This window comes from Electrona antarctica (assembly GCF_951216825.1).
Source record: "Electrona antarctica genome assembly, chromosome: 24".
Lineage (NCBI taxonomy): Eukaryota > Metazoa > Chordata > Actinopteri > Myctophiformes > Myctophidae > Electrona > Electrona antarctica.
Window position 1 is genome coordinate 33368937 of NC_136803.1, and position 25392 is coordinate 33394328.

A 25392-nucleotide genomic window follows, 5' to 3' on the forward strand; every position below is an offset into this window, starting at 1 on the left:
GACGCCATCTTTAAATGGTCCATTTTGAACACGTGAATCTCATTTGCGTCCGAGCATAGGCATGGTAACGCCCCGCCTGCCTCTGATTGGCCTACCGACACTGCCCGTCTTGACCACTGTCCTCCGAGGTGGATATAGCTATTAGGAGTAGGGATTCAGCAGACTAGCTGAAGACAATGTCGCGTACATTTTGAAGGCTTTCATTGACCAACAATAATAATAATAAGGGAAACATGATGAGAAATGACTAATGAGCAAAGTAAAAGAATATGGAAATGTAATTTATAATGAATATTATTATATATGAATATTACAACCCCTATCACACAGGAAAGTGTATTTATGAAACTAATAATAAAACAATGAGCTTAAATACCAAAATAGACGTGATAGACATGTATAAATAGGCCAAGCATGTAGGTAGGTACTGACTGTGAATAAAGACAGTTTTTATAAAGTGATGCAAAGTGTCATGAATGGCGGACTCATCTTCAAAGTGCTGTCCCATTTCTTTCACAACAATTTGGAGGCGCCCTTGCAACCTCTCACCCTCAAGCACTTACAGCTGACGTCACTAAAGTCAATGAGGGTTCAGGGCTCAGGGCTTGAGGGAGGCAATTGGGATTGGGCCCTATATACGCGCTACCGGCAGTGTTGTGAGGCCCCACCATAGGGCCCCACAGCTTTCGGACCTGCTACCTGCCTGCTCAGAAAGGCTTTAAATACCCCTGTCACTTAACCTCTGCCTCCCTCTAGGGGTTACATAAAGATGGTGCTGGAAGCAGCAAGGATGTTTTTGAATGTGGAAGACATAAGTGCTGAAGAACTGGACAACACATTGAGAGAGGGGTTGGTGGTTTACCCTGTCTCAGCCAAATGCGGCTGAAAAATAGAACCAAAATATCAGTAAGGGGAAAGTTCGGGTGGGCACTGTAATGATTCACTGAGGATGCCAAAGGAGACATTATATTCCCAACCTGTGGAGGGCAGTAATACCTTAGTAATACGCCTCGCGGCTTCCACACAGCCGGAAATCCAAAAAACGAAGAAGAAGACCTTTACCCACAATGCAGTTGTGAAAACAACATGGCGGTGTGTTGACTGTGCGGTGGCATTTTGATGCACACTTTTACATTTCGGGAAGTTTAAACCAAAGATCCGACATCGTTAGTCCCCCCCGCAGGGCACCGGGATCTGGGTTGACACTTTAACAAACAAAGAAAAGTAAAAACGTTTCGTTTCAAAACAGTATGGTCGTTAAGCAGCAGGAGGACGTTTGTTAGCAGCTCAACCACTGAAACACAGCAGGTAAACTATTCACGTTGTGCTTCATTCGTTTGTCTTTGTTTGACTCGTCTTTTAAGATGGAACATCAATCGTATTTCTCTGCTTGCTTGTAAATGTGCTCATAAACAACCAGTTACCCCAGTAAAAAACAAGTTATTTTCTTCTCCTTTCTCCCTCTGTTTTTGTCACAATCTTGGTTAACTAGTTACTTAGATTATAGGATACTTAGCCTATATTATTATATATTGGCGATTATTATTCAGACCTTGATTGATTGTTTACTTTATTTAAAAATACATTTAAAAAAGATAGTCACAAGAAAGCCGTTAGGCTTGTTTCCATTGTGGTCCTCTTGGGGAAACGGGAAGGGGAGCAACAATACAATACAGACAAAAACAAAAACACCTTTGTATTTTTCCAGGAGACAGAAAAACAAACATAAAACAAAAACACAAAACAGAACAAATACAACTGACCAATAACACTGGATTTATTTTCTTTTTTTTCCTTTTCTTTTTTTCATTTGTGCCATTTATCAATTCTACACTCAAAAAGTCAGTATACTTAAAATTATAAATTAGGACATGTTATCAGCCAACCATCTTTTTAATGTGGATTTAAAGTTTTCAAAGGAACTGATCACCTTGAGGCTGGAAGGCAAGCCATTCCACTGAACTGCTGCCGAGTATAGGAATGATGTTTTTCCCATATTGCTGTGAAAATGGCAGGGTTTGAAATCAGTAGGGCTCCCTCTGGTGTAGTGCCTGTGAGTATCACTAACCTTTGAAAAGTAGTCACTGAAATATTTGGGTGCTACATTATTTCTAATCCTGTGAACTAGACACATTTTAAATTGGGATAATAATAAATAAACTTTATTTATAAAGCGCTTTTCAAAACAGAGTTACAAAGTGCTTTCCAGTGGCATATAAAAAGGCAATACATCAGTTAAGAGGCACATTACTGAAATAAAACAACAACAACGTTACAGCAATTACACAAAATAAATAAATACACAATACCAATAGAACAATTCCACATAATGAGACAATACAATAAATCTAGGGGAAAGCCTGTGTGAATAGGTGGGCTTTTAGCAGTGATTTTGTTAGCAGTCTTGCTGCAGAATTCTGTACCATTTGTAGGCGAGCTATTGCTTTTTTGGTGAGCCCAGAGTATATGGCATTGCAGTAGTCTAGGCGTGAGGATATAAATACTCTCTCCTCCACTTTAAGCCACCCCAGACTGGTGAAGTGGGCAGGGAGAAGATGAGTTCTAGGATGCAACTTAAGGACCACTCTAACCAATTTATTTTGGGAGGTCTGGAGTTTCTTCTTGAGGGTCATAGAAATGCCATTATACCAAGATGTACAGTAGGGCTGCAACTAACAATTATTTTCATAATCGATTCATCTGGCGATTATTTAAACGATTACTCGGATCATGGCACCTTTTTGCAATTACAATTTCGCAATAAAAATGAATACTCCTTCAAAATTTATATTTGACCCCCTTTTTTATCCAATTTGATTTCATTGCCATTCCTTGTACCTGTAATGATACTGTAATCTGTAATGTTGACTATCTATCCATTTCTATCTCTGGGACCCCAATTTATTTATTTATTTTAATTTCTATTGTAAAATCAATTTTGAGAGTCCATTTGGTTCCATTTTTGCACTCTCTGTTACAGACCCTTTAAGGTCCACTTGGTTTACTTCCTAACTACAATTTTACAATTTAGGCATTTAGCAGACTCTCTTAATCCAGAGCAATTTACATTAGGCAAGAACAAAAGCATGGGAATACATCACATATATAAAATGCATTTATCATGAAACATGCGTAAGCTAAGAACGTAACTAGAACATATCTATATAATGAGCCGATGGCATTATCCGGTTAATTGGTTTTTTTAATAGGCTACCCCAAATGTAATATGCATGTATAGGCTACATAATTAAAGTTGGTAGACGAATGGTATACATTTATTTATGCTCCTTTTTAAAAGACAAACAAAAAAGCAACATTTAACAATATAAATAAATTGTTGTAGGCTTAATCATCAATAAACAACGCATCGCATCTGCATGCATGCATCTGCGCGTCTACAGTACAGAGGTCCGCCGGTTCTAGTCCAAAACATAAATAAGTCCAGTCCAAATCTGAGCAGCCTATACCTATAAAGCCACTGGACGCATGGGCTAAGCCTTTTTTATTATTAAGGAAGATCAGCATGCATGTCACCGTGTTCCGTTTGTTGACTTTTCGCTGACGAGAAAACCCTCAAACATCGATAGCACATGGCTAACTTGATAGCCGTGGAGGAGGAGGAGGACTGGAGGAGGAAGCGGCGGCAGCGGCTGTAAACGTTCTCCCTCCAGGCCAAAATGGATTTAATAATGCCAAGTAGGTCTCTGCATTGATACGGTCGACATGTTGTGTTAATCTCGTCTCACTGTCACTCGCTTAAGTTTTGACTACCGCAAAGCTACCTACCGTTGTAGCCAACTAGCCATTGAAGTACAACAGAGAACTTTGGGACATTGAGGGGGCAGAAAACGGCACCCGAGCTCTGTTCATGCAGCCTGGAGTGTAAGCTGGGCGGCGCAAATAACAGCAATTTTAGGCATGTGTGCAACATGACAACTGTTTTAAAGTATTGTACAGTGACAACTACAGTCTCTGTAATGTTTATGTTGTACTATTACTAAAAACGATCTAAAATAAAGGGATTTAAGATCAGAACACGCATTTATTATTATGCAAATTAACCGTAAAGCTGATAAGCATACTCAGATATTTCTTAACGGTCGGCTAACCAGCTAGCCGGTTAACCCCCGACATCCCTAACACACACACACACACACACACACACACACACACACACACACACACACACACACACACACACACACACACACACTGTTTAATATGATGATTTGGGGTGTTACAGTAGGCTACAGTATACAGTACAGTAGAGTAGAGGGACCCCCACATGGTCATTTCTCAACCATTTCGGACGCGGGCGGCTCGCTGGAATTGGGCCGGCACCCTGACCGCGTTCCTGGGGGTCTGGATGTTCCGGGGACCCCCACACGGAGTTGCACCACTCACTTCACATGGGTGTGATTTTTTTTAAACTAGCGGAGCAAATGTTTTAACGACATCATGTCGCACATGCAGCTTAGAGGCTGGTCAATTGGTTATTTTATTTAATGAAACGTGTACGTATTGAATGAAAAATATGAATTATGAACCTACAGTGACTAGTCCAGTGTGGTGCCGTGACACAAGTCCAGTGGTGCTGCAGAATACTTTAATATTTGGAATGTATCAATGTCACTTCAGTTTAACCACTAAACCCTTTATACTTGGACCACCAAACCTAATATATGGACTTTCAAACCTAAAATAGCCGATCTACAAGCTCACATGTAATATGTAAAATATCAAATTGTCCCTAAGCAGCCATTTTAATTGAGGCAGAAGCGAGCCTTTAGTTTGCTGAGTGAATGTGTGGCATTATTTTTTTAGTATTGTCTTTCTCATTTTTGTAGTGCAGATTAATTTGATAGGAAATGTTAAAATATATTGAATTCATTTTGGTTTAAATTGAACTCTAAATGTTAAAACAGCTATAAGATGAAGCTGAATGATAACTAAAACATTATTTTCTGTTGGTGATTTCCACAGAGCACCACAGAAGGAGATCTCACGCCATCAGGAGAGATGGCCTCCAAAAGATATTCAGCACGGTCAGTGGAACAGCGGGAGATGGACCAGGGACTGTTTCATGCAAAGCTGCAACCTGTAGTAAAGTTGTACAGGATGGGTATGTACTGTTTTATTTATAGCTAGTTAAACATGTGAGCCATGAGCTATTGCACATTTAATCGCTTCCATAGCGACAATCTGCCGAAATCTCTCACGGCCCACGTCTATTTTACATCTGGGTGGCTGCACAAACATTGACTGCCAACAACGGCTATTTATATTTATGCAGTTAAGCGTTTCCAACGCGAGGCACGTGTGTGCCTATGGTGTGTGGCTGTGTGCTAGCAGCAGCCACCACCAGGCTCCGCCAAACGTTGGTCAACTCAACTGTTATTGTCTCCACCAGGCCGAAGGCATGGGGAGAGAGTATGTTTTGCACTCCGTCCGTGTGTGTGTCCGTCCTTCCGTCCGTCTGTGAACAGCTAATCTCCGGCACCGTTAACCCGGTCGATGCCAAACTTTGCACACACACTCCCTGGATGCCAACGATGAACCTCTGCCCCACATTTTCCAGAACGGCCTGTTATAGCCCCACCATGAGGCAGCTTTTCACATTTTTTACCTAAAACTGCACCGATCTGCGTGAAACGTTGCATGCACACTCCCTAGAGGCCAAGGACAAACCTTTGACCTGCATTTTCCGCATCTGCCTTTTATAGCGCCACCAGGAGGCCAACTTTTTTAAAAACACTTTTTATATCACTCCTCCAGATTCTGTCCAAAAATCTCACAAATCGTTACACAGTATCTGTAACGAAGACTCTGACTAGGACGTTGGGCTATATGATATATGACATGTTTAGTATGACAATCCCTATATTTGGGCCCGAGCCGACCTAGTGCTGATATCGATAGATATGGTAGAACCATATATGGATAGAACCATATATGGATAGATCTAACTGGCTTAGTCATCGTGACAAGCCTGGTCGGAGAATATATAGAGGGTCGGCTTCAGGGAGAAGGCAGAAGTCGAAGCATCCTGGTTTAAGTTCTAACCGGACACCACTGCAGGGGTCCTAACCTAAGTAATCAGCAATACAGCCTTGAGCTATTTTATATGGTCCTTCTTGAGTACGGATTAGGGCTTACCGCAGTAACGGGATGCTGAAGTCTTCCAGACACATACGAACCAAGGTATCTGGCTTTACAACCCATATACCTTGAGTAGCCAACCCCTGACTCAGTGGCAAGATTCTAACCAGATGGTAACCCAGTTGCTGCCAGAGTCTGAACACTCTGGCAGTCCTGGCTGCTCCGCAGGTGAGCAGCAGTATCTCGAAGTTGTGAGATCCACTCTGTTGCCGCCAGAGCATGAACGCTCTGGCGGTCCTGGCTGCTCCTTAGGTGAGCAGCAGCGTCTCGAAGCTGTGAGATCCACTCTGTTGCCGCCAGAGCATGAACGCTCTGGCGGTCCTGGCTGCTCCTTAGGTGAGCAGCAGCGTCTCGAAGCTGTGAGACCCACCCAGTTGTCGCCGTCAGAGCATGAACGCTCTGTCGGTCCTGGCTGCTCCGTAGGTGAGCAGCAGCGTCTCGAAGCTGTGAGACCCACCCGGTTACCAGAATCTGGATGCCAGAATCTCGGAGCAGTGAGACCTCCCCAGCCCTGTCAGAGAGCACTGGTGATGTGCAGGAAAGAGAGAGCACTGGTGATGTGCAGGTAAGAGAGAGCACTGGTGATGTGCAGAGCACTGGTGATGTGCAGGAAAGAGAGAGCACTGGTGATGTGCAGAGCACTGGTGATGTACAGGAGAGAGAGCAACCATTGACAGGGAACGCCCTTAATGGGTGGCATGTGATTTGATCTTTTTATGACCCACCGTAACATCAAAGGAAGAAAGCGCGAAGCTTGGACGCCCTCAATGGGGTGGCTTGAATGGCTGACGTTTGCTGTTCAAGCCTCAGTATGCTTGTATTGGGGTGGCCTGAGGGGTCTACTGTTCAAGCCTTCTTGATATGGTACAGATTTCCATGGGAAATCTGGGGGTGGCAATGAATGTAACGAAGGCTTTCACCTAGAGCTTCATGTGTCATCGTGTAACGAAGGCTTTCACCTAGAGCTTCTAGTGGATATCATGAGAGCATTGTCTGGACAGCATGATGATGCAAGGGCATCGGAGCTATATCAACCCTCCCATAGATGTTGGAGCAGTCGGAGGACGGCAGAGGCTTCGTTCACCGATAGGATATCGAGATGAAAGTGCAAGCTGACAGACCAGAAGTCCAGGTTCATAGGGACCGAAGTAGTCCAGCAAGGAGGCTGGACGGTCACTCTTGCAGAAATGACCATGAGCATAACCGGAGACGAACAGTCATCATGCATGGTACGGTAGTAGCACCCAATTCTGCCGATCGTACACCAAGTAACCAGCAAGACGGCAAGAAGCCGTATGTCAGTACTGTAATAGCGGCACACACCATCTTGGGGTATGCGGCAGGTTCAAACGACTGAGTTTAATGGCGAAACGAGATTTGATATGACAGATGAAGCTGTGTTATCAGCAATGGACGTCGTCATGCAGGCAAGAAACTGTAAACTACAGACTAGGAGTGAAATGTGGTGGAAGGCACCCTCTGGCTCTTCACAGTATTAATAGGAGCCGGACCCGGTTGAACCGGAGAGCAGATGAACCTTTGCGGAACCCTAGGACACCTAAGATCGAGACGGGACAGGATTTACAAGAAGAATTACCGCAGCCAGCAATCTTGACTATAGCAGGAGAGTCCTTGCATGTGGGCTATCCACCGCCTAAAGGGAGAAATGTCATGTTAAAGGTGTGCAAAGTTCTAATTTGCAATTGTGGCAAAGTAATGGAAGTATATGCAGTTCTGGATGATGGTTCGGGGCGAACCATTTTGTTACACACAGTTGCCAAGCAGGTCGGATTGAGGGGTCAACCTGAAGAGTTGCGTATCAGAATCATGAGAGATCTTCAAGTTTTGCACGGGGTGGCTGTATCTTCCGAGGTATCTCCTGCCGTACAGCCAAACCAAGTCAATAATATTGAGGGAGCATTGATCGCCAAATAGCTTGGATTGTGAGCATACACAGATCGTCAGCAGACTAATGGAGAGAGATTAACATCTTCGAGAGCCTCCCTTGCTGGATAACTACCAGGCCTGGCCTGTTAGAACCTAGCCGAAAGAAAGGACAATTGTCTGAGTCTTCTGGATGCGGTATAGATTTCAACGTGAAATCTGGGGTGGCTGTAACGAAGACTCTGACTAGGACGTTGGGCTATATGATATATGACATGTTTAGTATGACAATCCCTATATTTGGGCCCGAGCCGACCTAGTGCTGATATCGATAGATATGGTAGAACCATATATGGATAGAACCATATATGGATAGATCTAACTGGCTTAGTCATCGTGACAAGCCTGGTCGGAGAATATATAGAGGGTCGGCTTCAGGGAGAAGGCAGAAGTCGAAGCATCCTGGTTTAAGTTCTAACCGGACACCACTGCGGGGGTCCTAACCTAAGTAATCAGCAATACAGCCTTGAGCTATTTTATAGTATCTCTATGGTCATGTGTTCAAGTCGGATCTGTTCGATATTTCATATTCCATCCTAATTGGCTATAATTGGCTTTCACAATTTGCAAGATTGCCCCGTTTTGAACAAAAGCCATCAAATCATGAACGCAGCATGCAATTTACGTGAAATCTTTCACAGATTTTCTTACTAGACTGAGGAATATATCCCACCCTTTTCACATTGGCCTGTTATAGCGCCACCAACAGGTTGATTTTTGCTAAACACATTTTTGGAACAAAATGCCTCAAATCATCCAATTGCCATCAAAGGCGTATGAAGAAATGGCACCCTTTTCACATTGGCCTATTATAGCGCCACCAGGAGGCCACAACCTGACCTGGCTTGGTGGAGACCTGTGCCCCGAGGGGCACTTTTTCTAGTTGCATCTCTGTCTGTATTTATAATTTTATTTTACCGTCAGCACGGTTGGGCGGCCGTGTGTCGCCCCCTTGCTTCTGGGCCCCAACGCAGTTGCTTGCTAGTTACGCCCCTGCGGAAATGAACCGGAAGTGAACTTCAGCGTTATCAGATTTATAAATATACATTACGTACATCCACGACAAAAATAAATGATGTATTATTCAAGTTCAGAGGAGTTTCTGGTCTTAGTTAATCCTAAACTCCTCTGGGATTTCAATGGTTTCTTTCCAGACTCGGAGGAGTCCAGACAGCAGGCTCAGATGAATTCTCCAGACCCAGCCAGACCTGTTTCAGTGAAACAGGAGGAACCTGAAGAGCAGCCAGACCTCTGTAAGTCTCTCTCTTTTCCAGCTTCAAGGTGGTGTTCATTGTCACATAACAACAGCTGCTGCTGCAACCGAAACTGCTTGTAAATCCACCGATCAGTTCAATAGTTAAAGTCCATTGAAAATTGAATGGTGGTCTCGGGTGAATTGGAACGATACAGGAAAGGGGTGTTCCAATATGAGTGTTCTAGAAATTTCTCTAACATGGGAGTGGATGGCAGGCCAGTTTTATTCTCACTGGAGACCTAGCCTGTGCACCATTTCATTTAGTATATATGATCCTGTTGGGAGCGGATGATATTGTTCCTTCATGTTGTAGTATTCTTTTGTAGTCGACAGGCAGGAACAACGGGGTGGCAACTTCCTTTTCCCTCAAACCGATTTTTCTCAATAAAAGTTCCGTTAGATTGTTCCTGACTTTACATGACGTAACAATATCATCCGCTCCCGACCGGATCATACGGATTTTTGAAACGGAGACCAGGCTTTCCTCCGAGGTGGTGGAAAGCCTGGTGAGGCGAGGTTACTGGAGACCTAGTAGAGAATACTAATAACAATAATTATTATTGTTATTAGTATTCTCCACTAGGTCTCCAGTTATTAAAGTCCTTATTCACTTGCTGCATTTCAGACCAGTGTGTGGAGTCCAGACTGCAGGTGAAGATGAACTCTCCAGACTCAGCCACGGACGTTTCTATTAAACAGGAACCTGAAGACGTTTCTATTAAACAGGAACCTGAAGACATTTCTATTAAACAGGAACCTGAAGACATTTCTATTAAACAGGAACCTAAAGACCACCAACACCTCAGTAAGTTTAATTTGCTCTTCCTTTTTCTCCTCCTATTTTCTGTTCTGTCGGGCTGCCACAATGTCTTATTTAAAGTTATTTTCACTACAATGGCAAAACATATCAGGACACTGATAATATGCCAATATGAAAATCCATCATTGGAATATATCTCAAATTTCATTTAGAAAGATTATTTTCTTATTACCATAAACAAAAGCAACATCATATTTTGCACAAATGCAATGAGAAAGTAAACTTGACAATATAAGTTCACCATGTTTCTTTACAGTAAGTAGGTCTCAAACAGTTTTTCATGGTGTGTCTCTGTAGGAGACGAGGTGTCTAGAAATGGCTCTGTGAGTCTGAACTGTGTAAGATGACAGATCTCTGACTATCTTTTAATCAGCTTCTTCATTTGAGGTTTAACCATTTGAACCTACAGTATATTGTGGGGGGAACAGTTGCCTGAAATAGTCAATCCACAAGCTCACAACACATTGCAATTAGCTGCAATGTAGGAATTGCTGTTATGTTCTGTCCGTTAATTTGACATGGACATCACAATGACATTAGACGAACCAGATTATTGCGAACGCAGTGAGCATTTACTATGAGACCCAGCAGATCACGTCTGTGTGTGTGTGTCTGTCTGTGTGTCACGCTGTAACACCACCCGCCCACCACCAGAGGGCGCAGCTGTATCACACACAAAAACACACACACATGCATGCACGCACACACACACACACGCACGCACGCACGCACACACACACACACACACACAAAAAACTTAACTTAAAAAAAAACTTAACTTAAAAAAAAACTTGACTTAAAACAAACGTAACTTAAAAAAAAAACTTAAAAAGGAAAAACGCACACACAAAAAACTTAACTTAAAAAAAAACTTAACTTAAAAAAAAACTTAACTTAAAAAAAAAACGTAAAAAGGAAAAACGCACACAAAAAACGTAACTTAAAAAAAAACTTAACTTAAAAAAACTTAACTTAAAAAAAAACTTAAAGGAAAAACGCACACACACAAAAAACTTAACTTAAAAAAAAACTTAACTTAAAAAAAAAACTTAAAAAGGAAAAACGCACACACAAAAAACTTTACTTAAAAACAAACTTAACTTAAAAAAAAACTTAAACAAAAAACTTTAAAAAAAAAAAAACTAAAAAAGAAACACGCACGCACGCACACATACACACACTAAAAAAAAACTTGAAAAAACATTTAATTTAAAAAAACTTAACTTAAAAAAAACCTTAAAAAGTACGTAATTTATTCTAATTGTTGTTATTGCAATTTACGAGCTGCGTTCGCTTCCCGCGTTTGCGCGTCTTACTTGTTATTATTATTGCTTAAAGTGTATATTGCACGAGTGCTATTTTTCAGCACCTATCCACAGGAGGCTTTTCTAATTTCACTATAGTCGAAACCCAATCAAGTACAAAAAATATAATGTATAAATATATACAGTGAGTTGCTGCGTTTAGCTGTAGCCTATAACAGGCTATATTGTTCCATTTTGTGAGTTGTCCCGGCGTTAATAGTGAATGTACTTCGCGCTTCCCTGCGTTGGCTGATCTGAGCACGCAGGAGTTTGTAGGGTCCGATAAGAACGCAAGAATACAAGAACGCAAGCCCCTAAAAAACATGCTCACCCCGGGTGTGGTAGGCTACTTAAAGGAACACAATCAGGTGTGAATTAATGAGTCATAATTTGCAAGCAGTGTTTGTGGAAACATCCAAGGCATGCAAGGTAACACGCCTCACAAAACCCCAGCCGCCAGACCACAAACATGTCATTAACACAAAGGATATACTAGTGCAGCGCCATATCAACATCATTCAAAATGAGGCATTTAAGTGTAAATGACAAATATGCTACAATCGATAATATGGCGTCTCGTTCTTACACCTTTGTTGCCTTACCTCGTCATGACGGTACCAAAGAAGTTCTGACGACAGTGTCACTCTGCCGAAAGATAAAGTGCACAGCGTGTCTCATCACAACGTACTGTGAGCTTGCTTGTAGGTCAGATACTTTCAGCGAGCAACGCTGCCATAAGACAAAATAAGCCTGAAGTGTAAAGCCAAATATATCCTTTGTCATATCACGGGGTCCCACACCGAAAATAGCCACTCTACAAGCTAATCTGGTTGTCCTTCTTTTTGAATATTTTGCAGGGCCTTTGCTCCTAGACCATAAGGGTCATAACACATTGTATTTGTTTTTTTGTAGACTTTCTGCACGTTCCTGTGTGTAAAGAGGAGGTTCCACCTGAAGAGGAGAGGAGCTCCAGGCTGGTCCAGGAGGAACCACAAGCTCCAGAGATGAAAGAGGAACAAGAGGACTTACTTCAAAGACCAGAAGAGGCTGGTGGATCAGCGTTGACATTACTAGCAGTGAAAAGTGCAGAAGATGATGAAAACAGAGAGACAGAGCCTGTAGCCGGCACCTCAACCGAACACATGAAAACACAAGCTGATGTAGACGACTGTGGAACATCACAACCAACTAGTGACCACCAGCTCCTCTCTTCACACTGTTCTGATTGTGACACTGAAGACAGTGATGAGTGGGAGGAGACTAGGGGAGATCAGTCAGCTTTAAACACACTGAAATCACAAAACACACAAAATGTGGGAGGACAGAGCAAGCTGTCCAAGGACCTGAAATCATCGAAACAAACTGACTCCATGTGGAGTCACACAGGGAAGAAAAGTTTTAATTGTACAGAATGTGGCAAAATGTTTAATCTAAAGGGGACTTTAAAATCACACATGAGGATTCATACAGGTGAAAGGCCATTTTCTTGTACAGTATGTGGTAAAGGCTGTGTGAACACAAGTAATCTAAAAACACACATGAGGATTCATACAGGTGAAAAGCCATTCTCTTGTACAGTATGTGGTAAAGGCTGTGTTAACACAAGTAATCTAAAAACACACATGATGATTCATACAGGCGAAAGGCCATTCTCTTGTACAGTTTGTGGTACAGGCTTTACTCGGACGGATAGTCTAAAAAAACACATGAGGATTCATACAGGCGAAAGGCCATTCTCTTGTACAGTATGTGGTAAAGGCTTTACTCAGGAGAGTAATCTAAAAACACACATGATGACTCATACAGGCGAAAAGCCATTTTCTTGTACATTATGTGGTAAAGGCTTTACTCGGACGGATAGTCTAAAAACACACATGATGATTCATACAGGCGAAAGGCCATTCTCTTGTACAGTTTGTGGTACAGGCTTTACTCGGACGGATAGTCTAAAAACACACATGATGATTCATACAGGTGAAAAGCCATTCTCTTGTACAGTATGTGGTAAAGGCTTTACTCAGGAGAGTAATCTAAAAACACACATGATGACTCATACAGGCGAAAAGCCATTTTCTTGTACATTATGTGGTAAAGGCTTTACTCAGGAGAGTAATCTAAAAACACACATGCTGATTCATACAGGCGAAAAGCCATTTTCTTGTACAGTATGTGGTAAAGGCTGTGTGAACACAAGTAATCTAAAAACACACATGAGGATTCATACAGGCGAAAGGCCATTCTCTTGTACAGTTTGTGGTACAGGCTTTACTCGGACGGATAGTCTAAAAACACACATGATGATTCATACAGGTGAAAAGCCATTCTCTTGTACAGTATGTGGTAAAGGCTTTACTCAGGAGAGTAATCTAAAAACACACATGCTGATTCATACAGGTGAAAAGCCATTCGCTTGTACAGTATGTGGTAAAGGCTGTGTTCACACAGGTCATCTAAAAACACACATGACTCATACAGGCGAAAAGCCATTTTCTTGTACAGTATGTGGTAAAGGCTGTGTGAACACAAGTAGTCTAAAAACACACATGAGGATTCATACAGGCGAAAGGCCATTCTCTTGTACAGTTTGTGGTACAGGCTTTACTCAGACGGGTAGTCTAAAAACACACATGCTGATTCATACAGGTGAAAAGCCATTCGCTTGTACAGTATGTGGTAAAGGCTGTGTTCACACAGGTCATCTAAAAACACACATGATGACTCATACAGGGGAAAAGTCTTGTACAGTATGTGGTAAAGGCTGTGTGAACACAAGTAGTCTAAAAACACACATGAGGATTCATACAGGTGAAAGGCCATTCTCTTGTACAGTTTGTGGTACAGGCTTTACTCGGGTGGGTCATCTAAAAACACACATGATGATTCATACAGGTGAAAAGCCATTCGCTTGTACAGTATGTGGTAAAGGCTGTGTTAACACAAGTAATCTAAAAAGACACATGATGATTCATACAGGTGAAAAGCCATTAGTTTAAGACATAATGATCAGTCAGTCTAATCCAGGATGACAATGATGCAAAAGCAGAGGAATTACATGTGTAATCTGACACTATCAACATGACAATAAAATACCCACTAATAGTTTCTTGTGGAGTTTAATTTGTATCTTGTGTATGGATGTTATTTTCTATTCAACATGATGAATTTTTTATTTTATCTTGCATTATTCCCTCCAGCTCATAGGTTACTGGTAGTACAATATGAGCATCGGTGTGTGTCCACATTTGTCAGTATTTAACAAGGCATGCATTAACATTCATGCAATAATTATGTTCATTGATATGCAGTAAATGATGGTGCAGTAAAGTGCTCACAAGCTGCTGGGGTTGTGTAGATCAGGGGTGTCAGCTACATCTTATAATGTACCTTTGGACCATAACAAAGCCACATATGCATCACAGTTACGATTCTATTTAACTATCATCGTCATTTAAAGCTATATTTAGTGATTTGAGGGATTTTGGAAAACCTCTGTCCACTAGGAGGTGCCTAACCCTGAAGTTATTCCTCCATGATATGGAAACAGAGGTTTTTGGCTACTAGCTACCTATTAGCATCGAACATTCGCCATCTTATTGGCCAAGCCCATTCTGAACGGGAACCCCTTTTGGTGTTTTAAGCATTATGCTTTAGCTATTGAAAAATAGCAGATCTACAAGAGCTTGTAGATCTGCTCATAAATCGTGAAAATGTGGCGCACATCTTTGAATATATATTCTTTCAGAGCGTTTTGAACTCAAATCTTTGCTTCTGGGAGGTCCCTGGAACAACATTTTCAGATTGGGGTCTGTGGCCAAATACAGATAATTCCATGGGTACTTGACATGGAAAGGTTGAGAACCAATGACATAGAAACATGGGTTTTTCAGAGACACTGAAGTCACACTCGGATCAGATTACACACACAACCCCTCCCTCCATTGAAAGTCACATGAGAGAGCCCTCCCCTCCCTGAAACAAAGATATTATAAGATAAACAAGAAGACTGCAGCCAGCTTGGTTATGAAGCCATTATGTTGCCCCGAGATGCATGGGAGTCTCCAGCCTTTACGTGAGTGACAATACGGGGGCTAGGCTGCCTCGTGCTGTTTTCAGGAAGGGAGGGGGTGAGGCATTTTTGTCTTTTTTTTTGCGATCACGTGATCGGAGTGTTGTGCTATCATCCGATGCTAGTTGATAAAGTGCCCGGGTGTGTAGAAAGACGATTGAAAGTAATCAATAAAAACATGCGGTAAACGTAGAAATCCACTTCCCGCACGTGACATTTGAGATTTGAACCACGTAGAAATCCCTCTCCCGCATCCACTGTGTTAATTATATCAGAGTATCTAATGAGGTTCTACGCAGTAGCAATATCGATAAACCATACATAAAGACATCCCATATAACACTCTACAGTAGGCCTTTGCAACACCTCTGCTCTCTGTATTAGTGTACAGTATACTAGAGCGGTGCCCTTGGGGCCTCTACAGCGGTGCCCGTTGGTCACTGGCCTACTTGGAACGATGCAAGTTGGAAATGAATGCCCCACCCAGATATTATGAATGTGTCCCTTTTATGCCCATATATGGAGTTCTTTGTCAGGCATGCCCACATGTGAAGTATATGCAGACGTCAGTATGATGTCAGAACAGGCCAGATCCAGATATGGACCCTGGGCAGGGGCCCTGCCCAGGGCCCAGGCAGAGGCCTTTTTGGGGCGGTTCTGGACAACCGGTGGTCCGAATCGACTCTACACCGGCCACTGCACCCCCTGCAGTGTGGAACGTGTGTGTTGAATTTGGAGTCGGTGGGGCAGACGGTTCTCGAGTTACGTGGATTACACACAGACTGACAGACAGACGTACAGACAGACGTACAGAGACTTGGTGCATTTATAGATAGATTATAATAGTGTATAATTACTGAGGCGGAAAATATTCAGTCACACGGCCTGTCAACAGTATAACCACAGGAAGAGAATGCCTGCTGCTGAAGTAGTATAGCTAATAACTACAGATGTAGATAAAAACAATTGCTGATATATCTGTTTGACTCTAATCAACAGTGTTATATTTTGTCCCATTGCCATGAAACGGCACCGGCACTTGAGTTGACATACTGGAAAATAATGTCTCTATTGTGCTTTGCTTCTGTTGTTGGCTGTCTTTCATTTCTTCTTCCTCGTGGCAGTGCAGCCTGTGGAAGTTGATGGATGGAGATCTCAGGTAGCCTGGCGCAGCCACACTTCACCCGCCCCTATTGCATATGCACGTAGCCCAGCGCAGTGGTATATTAGTATCGCAACGCGAGGCTAGATCTCAGGTGCATCTTGATTAGATGTATTGTGCTCGCCACCTATAAAAACAAAGCAGCACTAAAATGTGCTTCATTGGTATATACACCAATGCAAATCAACTTCTTTCTAAATGTATCTGCGGAATATACAGTATAGCAACTGCTTATATATATTTTTGTCCAGTGCACAGCATGCAAGCACAATGTTGTCAACGGTTGTTGGTGTTAGACGATTCTGGAGAGGAAAACACCCCAGCGGTTCGCCATGTGCTCGAAGGCGTTCTCGACAACTGTTCTTGCCCTCGACAACCTGTAGTTGAATACACGCTCTGCACATGTCAGACCTCTGTCTGCATAAGGCTTCAGAATGTACTCAGTCATTGTGAATGCTTCATTTGCCACTATGGCATATGGAGCCAATTGCTTTGTTCCAGGGAGTATATTGGGTTAGGGATTTTAGCCATCCTGTTCTCCAGCGACTTCTGTAGCGTACACCCTTCAAAAACTCCACCATCTGAGACTCTGCCATTACATCCCACGTCGACATACAGGAACTTACAATAATGTCAACCAATGCCATTAGGACAATAGAGGATCCATGTTTGTAGTTCCTGTAGATTTGTAGTTCCTGTAGATAGAGAGGTCGTGATCATGAATTTTTGTGGACAATTCATTGTCAAATAATTGCACTTAGCTATTTTATGGTGTTTTTAAAGCACAACATTTTATAATTTAAAAATTTTAGCAGAAATAGGCTATCTACAAGTTAACAACGCATCACAATGTGATGCATTTGTGAGCTTGTTTTGCCATTTCTCAACAGATTAAGAAATTCATAGATGAATGGAAACTAATCTGACAAAGAAAAAACAATGCTGATTATCTTAATTGCATTAAGGTGATTATGTAGAATTGTAACAGGACTACCTGAATACTGAACCAGAGTTTCGTGGGGGGTAGATATAGACATGTTTGCCATCCAATGCGCCGAGGCAGTGGATTTGAGGAAATTCCACTTCTCCTCAAATCCTTTTGCGACCTCGAGCCACTCCTCTGCTGTACTAGGACACTGAAAAAGAGATGCAATTAAATGAAATGTTATTGAAAATGAAATGTTATTTGCTACAACTGTCTGTTATCATCATTTTTACAGGAGGATGATAATGGCGAGACATTTTTAGTGAGCAACAAAGAGAATGAGGCAGGAGAGAATGTGGCAGCAGAGAATGAGGCAGCAGAGAATGAGGCAGCAGATAATGAGGCAGGAGAGAATGAGGCAGGAGAGAATGAGGCAGGAGAGAATGTGGCAGCAGATATGGAGGAAGAGGTGGGGCATGCAGGAAGAGGAACTGCAGGAAATTCACAGGCACCCCAAAATAAACGTGAGAAAGAGACAAACGTCCCCAACTCAATTGGCAACTACCTAAAACGATCCCAACAAAAAAAGTCAGATGACATTTCTGCTTTTTGTAAAAACCTGGAGAATAAAATTAGGAGAATCAAAAATGAGCAAGTATACGACTTGAGTTGGAGCATCAACTAGAAGAGGCCTGCTACCAAGCAACATTGAGTGATCGCTCACTGCAGAACCCCAACCCTTCTGGAAACCCCAGTACTTCAGTCCACTATTCCCCCACCACCTCAACCAGCTATGCTCAGCTTTACCCATCAAGTTACCACCCTTACCAATATGGTAATTAGATGTATTGCAAATCTTTTCTTGTGCATTTACTTTATATAATATTTAGTTATTATTATTTTGAGGCCCCTCCTATATATAGGTTTAATGTTTGTCTTTAGTTCAATGTTTGTTTAATAAACGCAATTGACAATGAAGGGAAAACTTTACATCACCATTACATCACCTAATCATGAGTTAGACTTTAATATATTAGTGCCCCTCACTTCACACGGGTGTGATTTTTTTATTTCTAGTTCCATAGATTGCACAATACATTGGCATATATTTAGTCAATTGTGATTTATTCACTGAATTGTTAATTTGTATTCTACCTTCTATTGCTATGTATTCATTATTCTAAATAAAGTAAATTTGAGGCACTTTGGCCAGCTATAAAGTTTTCTTTGTTTACACAGAGTTGCCAGTCATGAAATTCCTGGAAAATATTTTGAAAGTGCTGACATTTTTAGTGAGCTAATATAGGAATAGACTATGTGACAACCAGGAATATTTATATATAATAATTGTTCTATAGACCATTATCTACAATTTAGAAGTGAAAAGTAAACTTTTACATGAATTGTAAATGACAATGTGTCTAGGAGACCCCACGATTATGCAGAATGTCTCAAGTTTTGAGAATGTATAAAAGTATTCTTTTTAATAGCAGATCTACAAGCTCACACCGTATCAAACTGCAACACAATGTGAGCTTATAGATTTGCTATTTTCAAATAGCTATTTTCAAAAGTGGTTAATGTTTTGTAACTACTAATAATTAAAATAACACATTTTCTATGAGGTTGAGATCAGGCAAGTTGGCTGGTCAGTTAAGCACAGCAATACCATGGTCAGCACACCACAGGGGAACACTTCTTCCGGTACAACCCACTTGTATCTTTTATTACTATTTTCCCTTTGCACAATGGTGAACAAACAGTCTCTTTTCTTCAGGCACTGTTAGTTTATTAGAACTCATTTAATAACATTGAATTTAACATTAATATTAACAAATTATTAAATTAACCACTAACCAATTCCGAGCCGTAGCTCAGGGATTGTTTTTATTTCTCAAATTGATTAACAACGTCAGCCCTGTTATACTAAGTTGTTGTGTGCAACTTGTTAAAATAGCTAATCTACAAGCTCAAAACGCATCGAACTCTGCCTTGTACGAGTTTTAGATTTTATTTTCATTCTTTTTTTTATTTTTCATTGGGAAGATGTATATTGACATTTCCAAAATAGGGATTGATTAATAATCAGTTGATGTGTCAACTTAATGATTAACAATTATTTTTCATAATAATTTAAATGTAATAGTTCAGTGGTTTTCAACCAGTGGTCCGGGGACCACCAGTGGTCCTTGAGGGGGTTCTAGGTGGTCTCCAGCTAAATGATGGAGAGTTTGTAACTCTTTAACTTTTGAGAGTGTAAGATGAAAGCAATTTGGTTTCGATTTATGCTCTCAAGAGTTTGTTAAACATCTGCATTACTTAATTTACAAGAAAGTCTACATAATTGGAGAATGGAATTGTGGACAAAATCCTATCCAACGATAACAAAATGCATTAGTTTTGGGCCAGCAAATCTAATGTCATCAAATGGTAGTCCGTGGCTCAAAAGCTGAAAAAATTATGGGCCTTGATATGAAAAAGCTTTGAAAACTACTGTATTAGTTGGATTAACCGTTGCACTCCTAGATGGATGTTCTCTGCCACCCACTCCACCCTCACTACCTGCCTCACAGACATAAAAACCTGGATGCAACAAAACTTCTTAAAACTCAACTGTAGCAAATCTGAAATAATCATCATCGGCCCCCGACTCCCTCACCCGCTCCACCCAGGACTTCTCACTCACCATCGACGGCTCCCTTGTCACTACCTCCACACGCATCCACAACCTAGGTGTCATCTTCGACCCTACCCTCTCATTCCTCCCCCACGTAAACCACATCACTAAAACAGCTTCTTCTTTCACCTCAAAAACACAGCCTGTCTCCGCCCCTCCCTGACACCCTCATCTGCCGAAAACCCTCATTCACGCCTTCATCTCATCCCGACTGGATTACTGCAACAGCATCCTCTATGCAAAAACCCTCAACAAACTACAATACGTCCAAAACTCAGCTGCCCGCCTGCTCACCTCCACCCGCTCCAGAGACCATATCACTCCAGTCCTCTGTGACCTCCACTGGCTCCCCATCAAACACAGAATTGAATTCAAAGCACTTCTCACCACCTACAAGTCACTGCACAACCTGGCTCCCCCTTACCTCTCCGCCCTCCTCGAGCCACACGCACCATCCCGCTCCCTCAGGTCCAGCGATGCCGGCCTCCTTGTGATCCTCAAGAAGATCAGGCTCAAAACCTGGGGCGACAGGGCCTTCTCTGTGGCCGCCCCTACCCTCTGGAATGCCCTCCCCAAACACATCCAAGATGCCCCCTCACTCCCCACCTACAAAACCGAATAGTGCAGGAATATACACTGATTAGTCTTTCCATTACACTCACTCACTCTCACTCTCTCTCACACACACACACACACACACACACACACACACACACACACACACACACACACACACACACACACACACACACACACACACACACACACACACACACACACACAGTCACTGTCACTGTTACTGTTACTTTGAAGAACTTGGCATCGGGTGTGTGTGTTAGAGCTCTTCACGGGTCCAAAAAATGGCTCCGAAATCCGAAATTAATCTGTGACATGTTACCGATTCCGACCCGTTCCGAAAATATTTTGAAATAGTTAAACCGAACCTGAATGGATCCGTGACAATTTCGTCCGATTCCGACCCGTTCCGATATTTCTTTCAAATAGCGGAGCCGAGTCCGATCGAAATCCGATTATTTGATTAAAGCGCGAGAGAGAGAAAGAGAGAGAGACACAGACAGACAGAGAGAGACTGCGCGCTGCAGTAGAGGGTGAGAGAGAGAAAAAAAGAGTCTCGTCTCTTCTCGTCTCCTCAGCGTGCGTTACACACAATCATCAGTTTTAGCAGAAGCAGATACATCATGCATGTACCGGTCTTGGCTGAATGGAATATTATAATATATTATTACTTATAAACAGCTCCTTCTTTGCTCTCATATATGGGCCCGATTAAGCAAGTCGAAAAACCCATGCGGTAATACAGATTTTGGCCTCGCTCTGCGCCTTTTCGTATTATGGAAGCCGTGGTGAACGCTCACTCATATGGAATACCACGTTCCTGAATATTTTAGCATTGGGGGAGTGTCCATATGTTAATTATTTTCGCTTTGCGCTATTTGCTATTAAGCCCCTTGACCTAAAAACACTCATACACGCGCATACCGATTCCGCCTGGGTCTGACCACCTCTTAAATGCAAAGAGCAATGTTTGATTTGACACGAGCGCGCAGTTGGTACACAAATGCACGTGCATGGGAAGTTTGGGAACACATGAACACACACGCTACTCCACGTCCTGACGTCAGTCAATCACGGTCACAGTTTAAATACCACCACTCTCACATGTCCAGCCTGAGAGAGAGAACAATGGAGTACGTTCTTGGTAGAGAATATGAGAGACGCCACCGCCGTGCCGAGAGGGTCTACAGACAACGCAATAATTACCTGGGACTGACAGGTATATGCCTATAGGCCATATAACCTTCTTCTATATATATATATATATATATATATATATATATATATATATATATATATAAATAAATAAAATAATGTTATTATTTTCTCACAGAGACGCAATGCAGAGCTGAGCTGCGCCTCTCCCGTCAGGCAGTAACCGACATTTGCCATTTGGTCAGCAACGACATCGAGCCCGATGTCACCTGTCCCTTTGCATTGCCAGTTGCTGTTAAAGTCAGTGTTGCACTATATTTCTATGCTGGTGGTTCATTCCAAAATCACCTCAGCTCACTTGGAGGAATGTCACAACCTTCCGTAAGTCTGGCTTTAAATGCGGTCACTAAAAGCCTCATCCGACACGCCCGTGAGTTTATCACGTTTCCCACAACACCTGAAAGCCAACATAGGGTGAAACAGGAATTCGTGGACAAGTATGGGTTCCCTGGAGTTCTGGGTGCCATAGATTGCACTCACGTCCAGATTCGGGCTCCGGATGTGAACAGTGTAGCCTATGTGAACCGTAAGGGAACCCATTCCATCAATGTCCAGGTAGTTTGCGATGCATTTCAATACATCACAAGTGTATTTGCAAACTATCCTGGATCAAGCCATGACGCATACATCATGGATAACTCTGTCATCCCTACAATCTTCGGGAGGGACCCCCCTCCTGACGGGTGATTGTTAGGCGACAATGGGTATCCTCAAAAAACCTGGCTGATGGTGCCATATCTGGCTCACGGGCGCGTGTGGTAATCGAGCGAACATTTGGCGTGCTCAAAAAGCGATTCAGCTGTTTGGACAAGTCAGGTGGAGTCTTGCAATACACCCCTCAGAAAGTAGCATCTTTCTTTGTCGCATGCTGTGTGTTGCACAACATAGCCATGCGTCATAGACTGGTGCTAGAAGGCTTTGATGAGGACAGGTGGTTGGAACATTACCGGAGAGAGCAAGCAGAGCTGCATGTCCCAGCTCCAAATGATGATAATATAGTGCAGGCAACCGCAGGCCCGCGGGAAGTACTTTACACTCGCAGGGGCTGAGCGTATAGTAGGGGGTGCGCGCGCATAGCGCGCGCCGCAAAAATGCGCGTGCACGCGCATCATGCACGCGCATTTTTGCGCATTTTCACGCGCAAACGTGGCCTTTACTTTCCCTCTCCACACGCAAGTTATATGAACGAACTGACACAGGCAATTAACCAGGATAAGGTGCCAATACTGTGATACAGCATATTTATTAGGCCTGGCCTATCTCTTTTTTTTTTCTTCCCCTCCTGTTCGAGGGGGGGCTGTGCCTGGGGGGAGGGGGTGCTACAGCCCCCCCAGCACCCCTACTTCCCTCAGCCCTGGGCAACCGCAATGGCAGCGAGGGACCAGGTGGCAGATGATCTGGTGCGACGCCGTCGCCGTTAGTTGCAAACTACAAACAGATTATTATTAATTATTATTTTTCTTAGCCTATCGTAATTTTGATTTATTTCAGACGGGAGACGCCAGCTCACAGTATGTAGCCTCCGCATACTGGCACGCATTCCGTGCGTAATGGCCCTTTAGGCCTATACACTCATTCCTGCAGAGCAGAGGAGCTGAGGAGCTGAAACCAGGTCTTTATTGCACTTTTTATTCACTCATTTTGTAATTTCCTTTTTATATTTGGCAATTTTTTTTTGGAATAGATTAAAAGTGGTTAGCTTGTTTAAGGTGACTTTATTTGGATTTCGGGAATAAGAGGGACATTTAAGTTTGGAAGCACTTTTTAGTTTGACCATATTAATTCGACTATATAAGTACTGTGGACATTTGCTGGAAATCATTACAATTTACAATTTAGGCATTTAGCAGACGCTCGACTTACATTAAGCAATAACAAAAGCATGGCATACATCACATATATAAAAAGTAGTAGAATCATGCGTAAACTAAGAACGTAACAGTGGAGTATCTATGTTAACTATACTATATAATATATTATACATGTGTACTATAAAGTGCTATGACTACATAAAGTGCAATTCTAGAGCTGTCTGTCTACGTAACAAGCTATAAGTCTGTTTAAAATACTATCTAAGTCTACATAATGTGCTATCTAAGGGGCTAGGCTAGGGCAAGTGCTATGGGCCATGGTGGAGTCTGAAGAGGTGGGTTTTCAGACTACGACGCACTTGTTTCGTACAATCAAGGCCCTCGCCATCGGGAAATCTCTACTGCTCCGGAGACCCCTCTCTCCCCTTCTCTGCGGAGGTGTGTTTATTCTGAAATAAAACAAATGCAGCTGTTCCATTTTGCCAGACTATTAAATAGCGTCTCCCCTTTGTCTTCCTGTCTGCAGTTGAACTTAAACCAGATGACCTGTTCTTTCCTTGAACACATTTGAAGTTGAGTTTCACTCGCACAGAAAACGGGTAAGCTTGATTTCAAATGTATTTATTGTAAATTAAAATGACAGCTTTGCTGTAAACTTATTTAAAAAAAGAAAACGAAATATAGAAAAGAAAAGGGTGCTCGTGCATGAGGTCAAAACAAACAATAATTTTTTGGCTCTCCCCCTCGGCAGACGCAGGCGTGGACCTCCACGGGTCAGCCGGCCACGGGAAGGACCAGGAGGAGTATCATCAGGCCGGCGACGGGCCGCTCTGGTGTTGTTGCTGGGGGATGAGCGAGGTGCCGGTGGTGTTGCTGATGGTGGTGTTGCTGATGGTGGTGCTGGAGGTGCGGGAGGAGGTGGAGGGGCTTGGGCCGTCGGAGGAGCGTGCCTCAACGATCCCAAATGAGCGAGCCGCTCCCATGCAACAGCGCAGCGCTCTAGCGCATTAGCGCTGCGCACGAGAGCCTCGGTGGCCCGCTCATGTGAGGCCGCGACCCGTCCCAGGGTGGTCTCTAGCATTTTGAACCCCGCCTGCTGCATGTCCAAGAACGGGCGATCCCCGTCCCTGGACAATGCTCGATGGGGTCCCCGCCTGAGACGACTCGCGGCCTCGGTCGCTGCCGGAGGCCCACTCCCCGACGGTCCTTCCCCGGGATCCACCTCCTCCTCCTCTCGCTCTCCCCCCGCTTCTGCTGGCTCCGACTCCGACTCGCCAACCTCCTCCTGGTCGGATTCAGCAGCTACGCTGGAGGCGGCCGAGGAGCCATCTGTGGAATTACCATTGAAATTAGCTGCATTGTTTGACTGCATTCGTTGCAATAAATTACAGTTTGGAGATGTGTGTGATGGTGTCTCATTCCTTTCCACTGGGTAAATGTTGTAGGCTATGCATAGGATCCACATGTGAAGTGAGATT

The 25392-nt window shown here is 42.8% G+C and overlaps 1 protein-coding gene across 1 annotated transcript; it reads left to right on the forward strand.

Annotated features, from left to right (window-relative positions):
* Positions 1-1056: 1056 nt before the first annotated feature.
* Positions 1057-20475, forward strand: LOC306917648 (uncharacterized protein; the record flags this gene model as incomplete). The annotated part of the gene is made up of 8 exons (XM_079495943.1): positions 1057-1308; positions 4984-5122; positions 9258-9356; positions 9984-10163; positions 12395-14455; positions 16673-16707; positions 17931-18104; positions 20308-20475. The coding sequence occupies exons 2-8, from the start codon at positions 5020-5022 to the stop codon at positions 20473-20475; spliced, it is 2820 nt and encodes a 939-aa protein (XP_079352069.1). The 5' UTR covers positions 1057-1308; positions 4984-5019.
* Positions 20476-25392: the final 4917 nt, after the last annotated feature.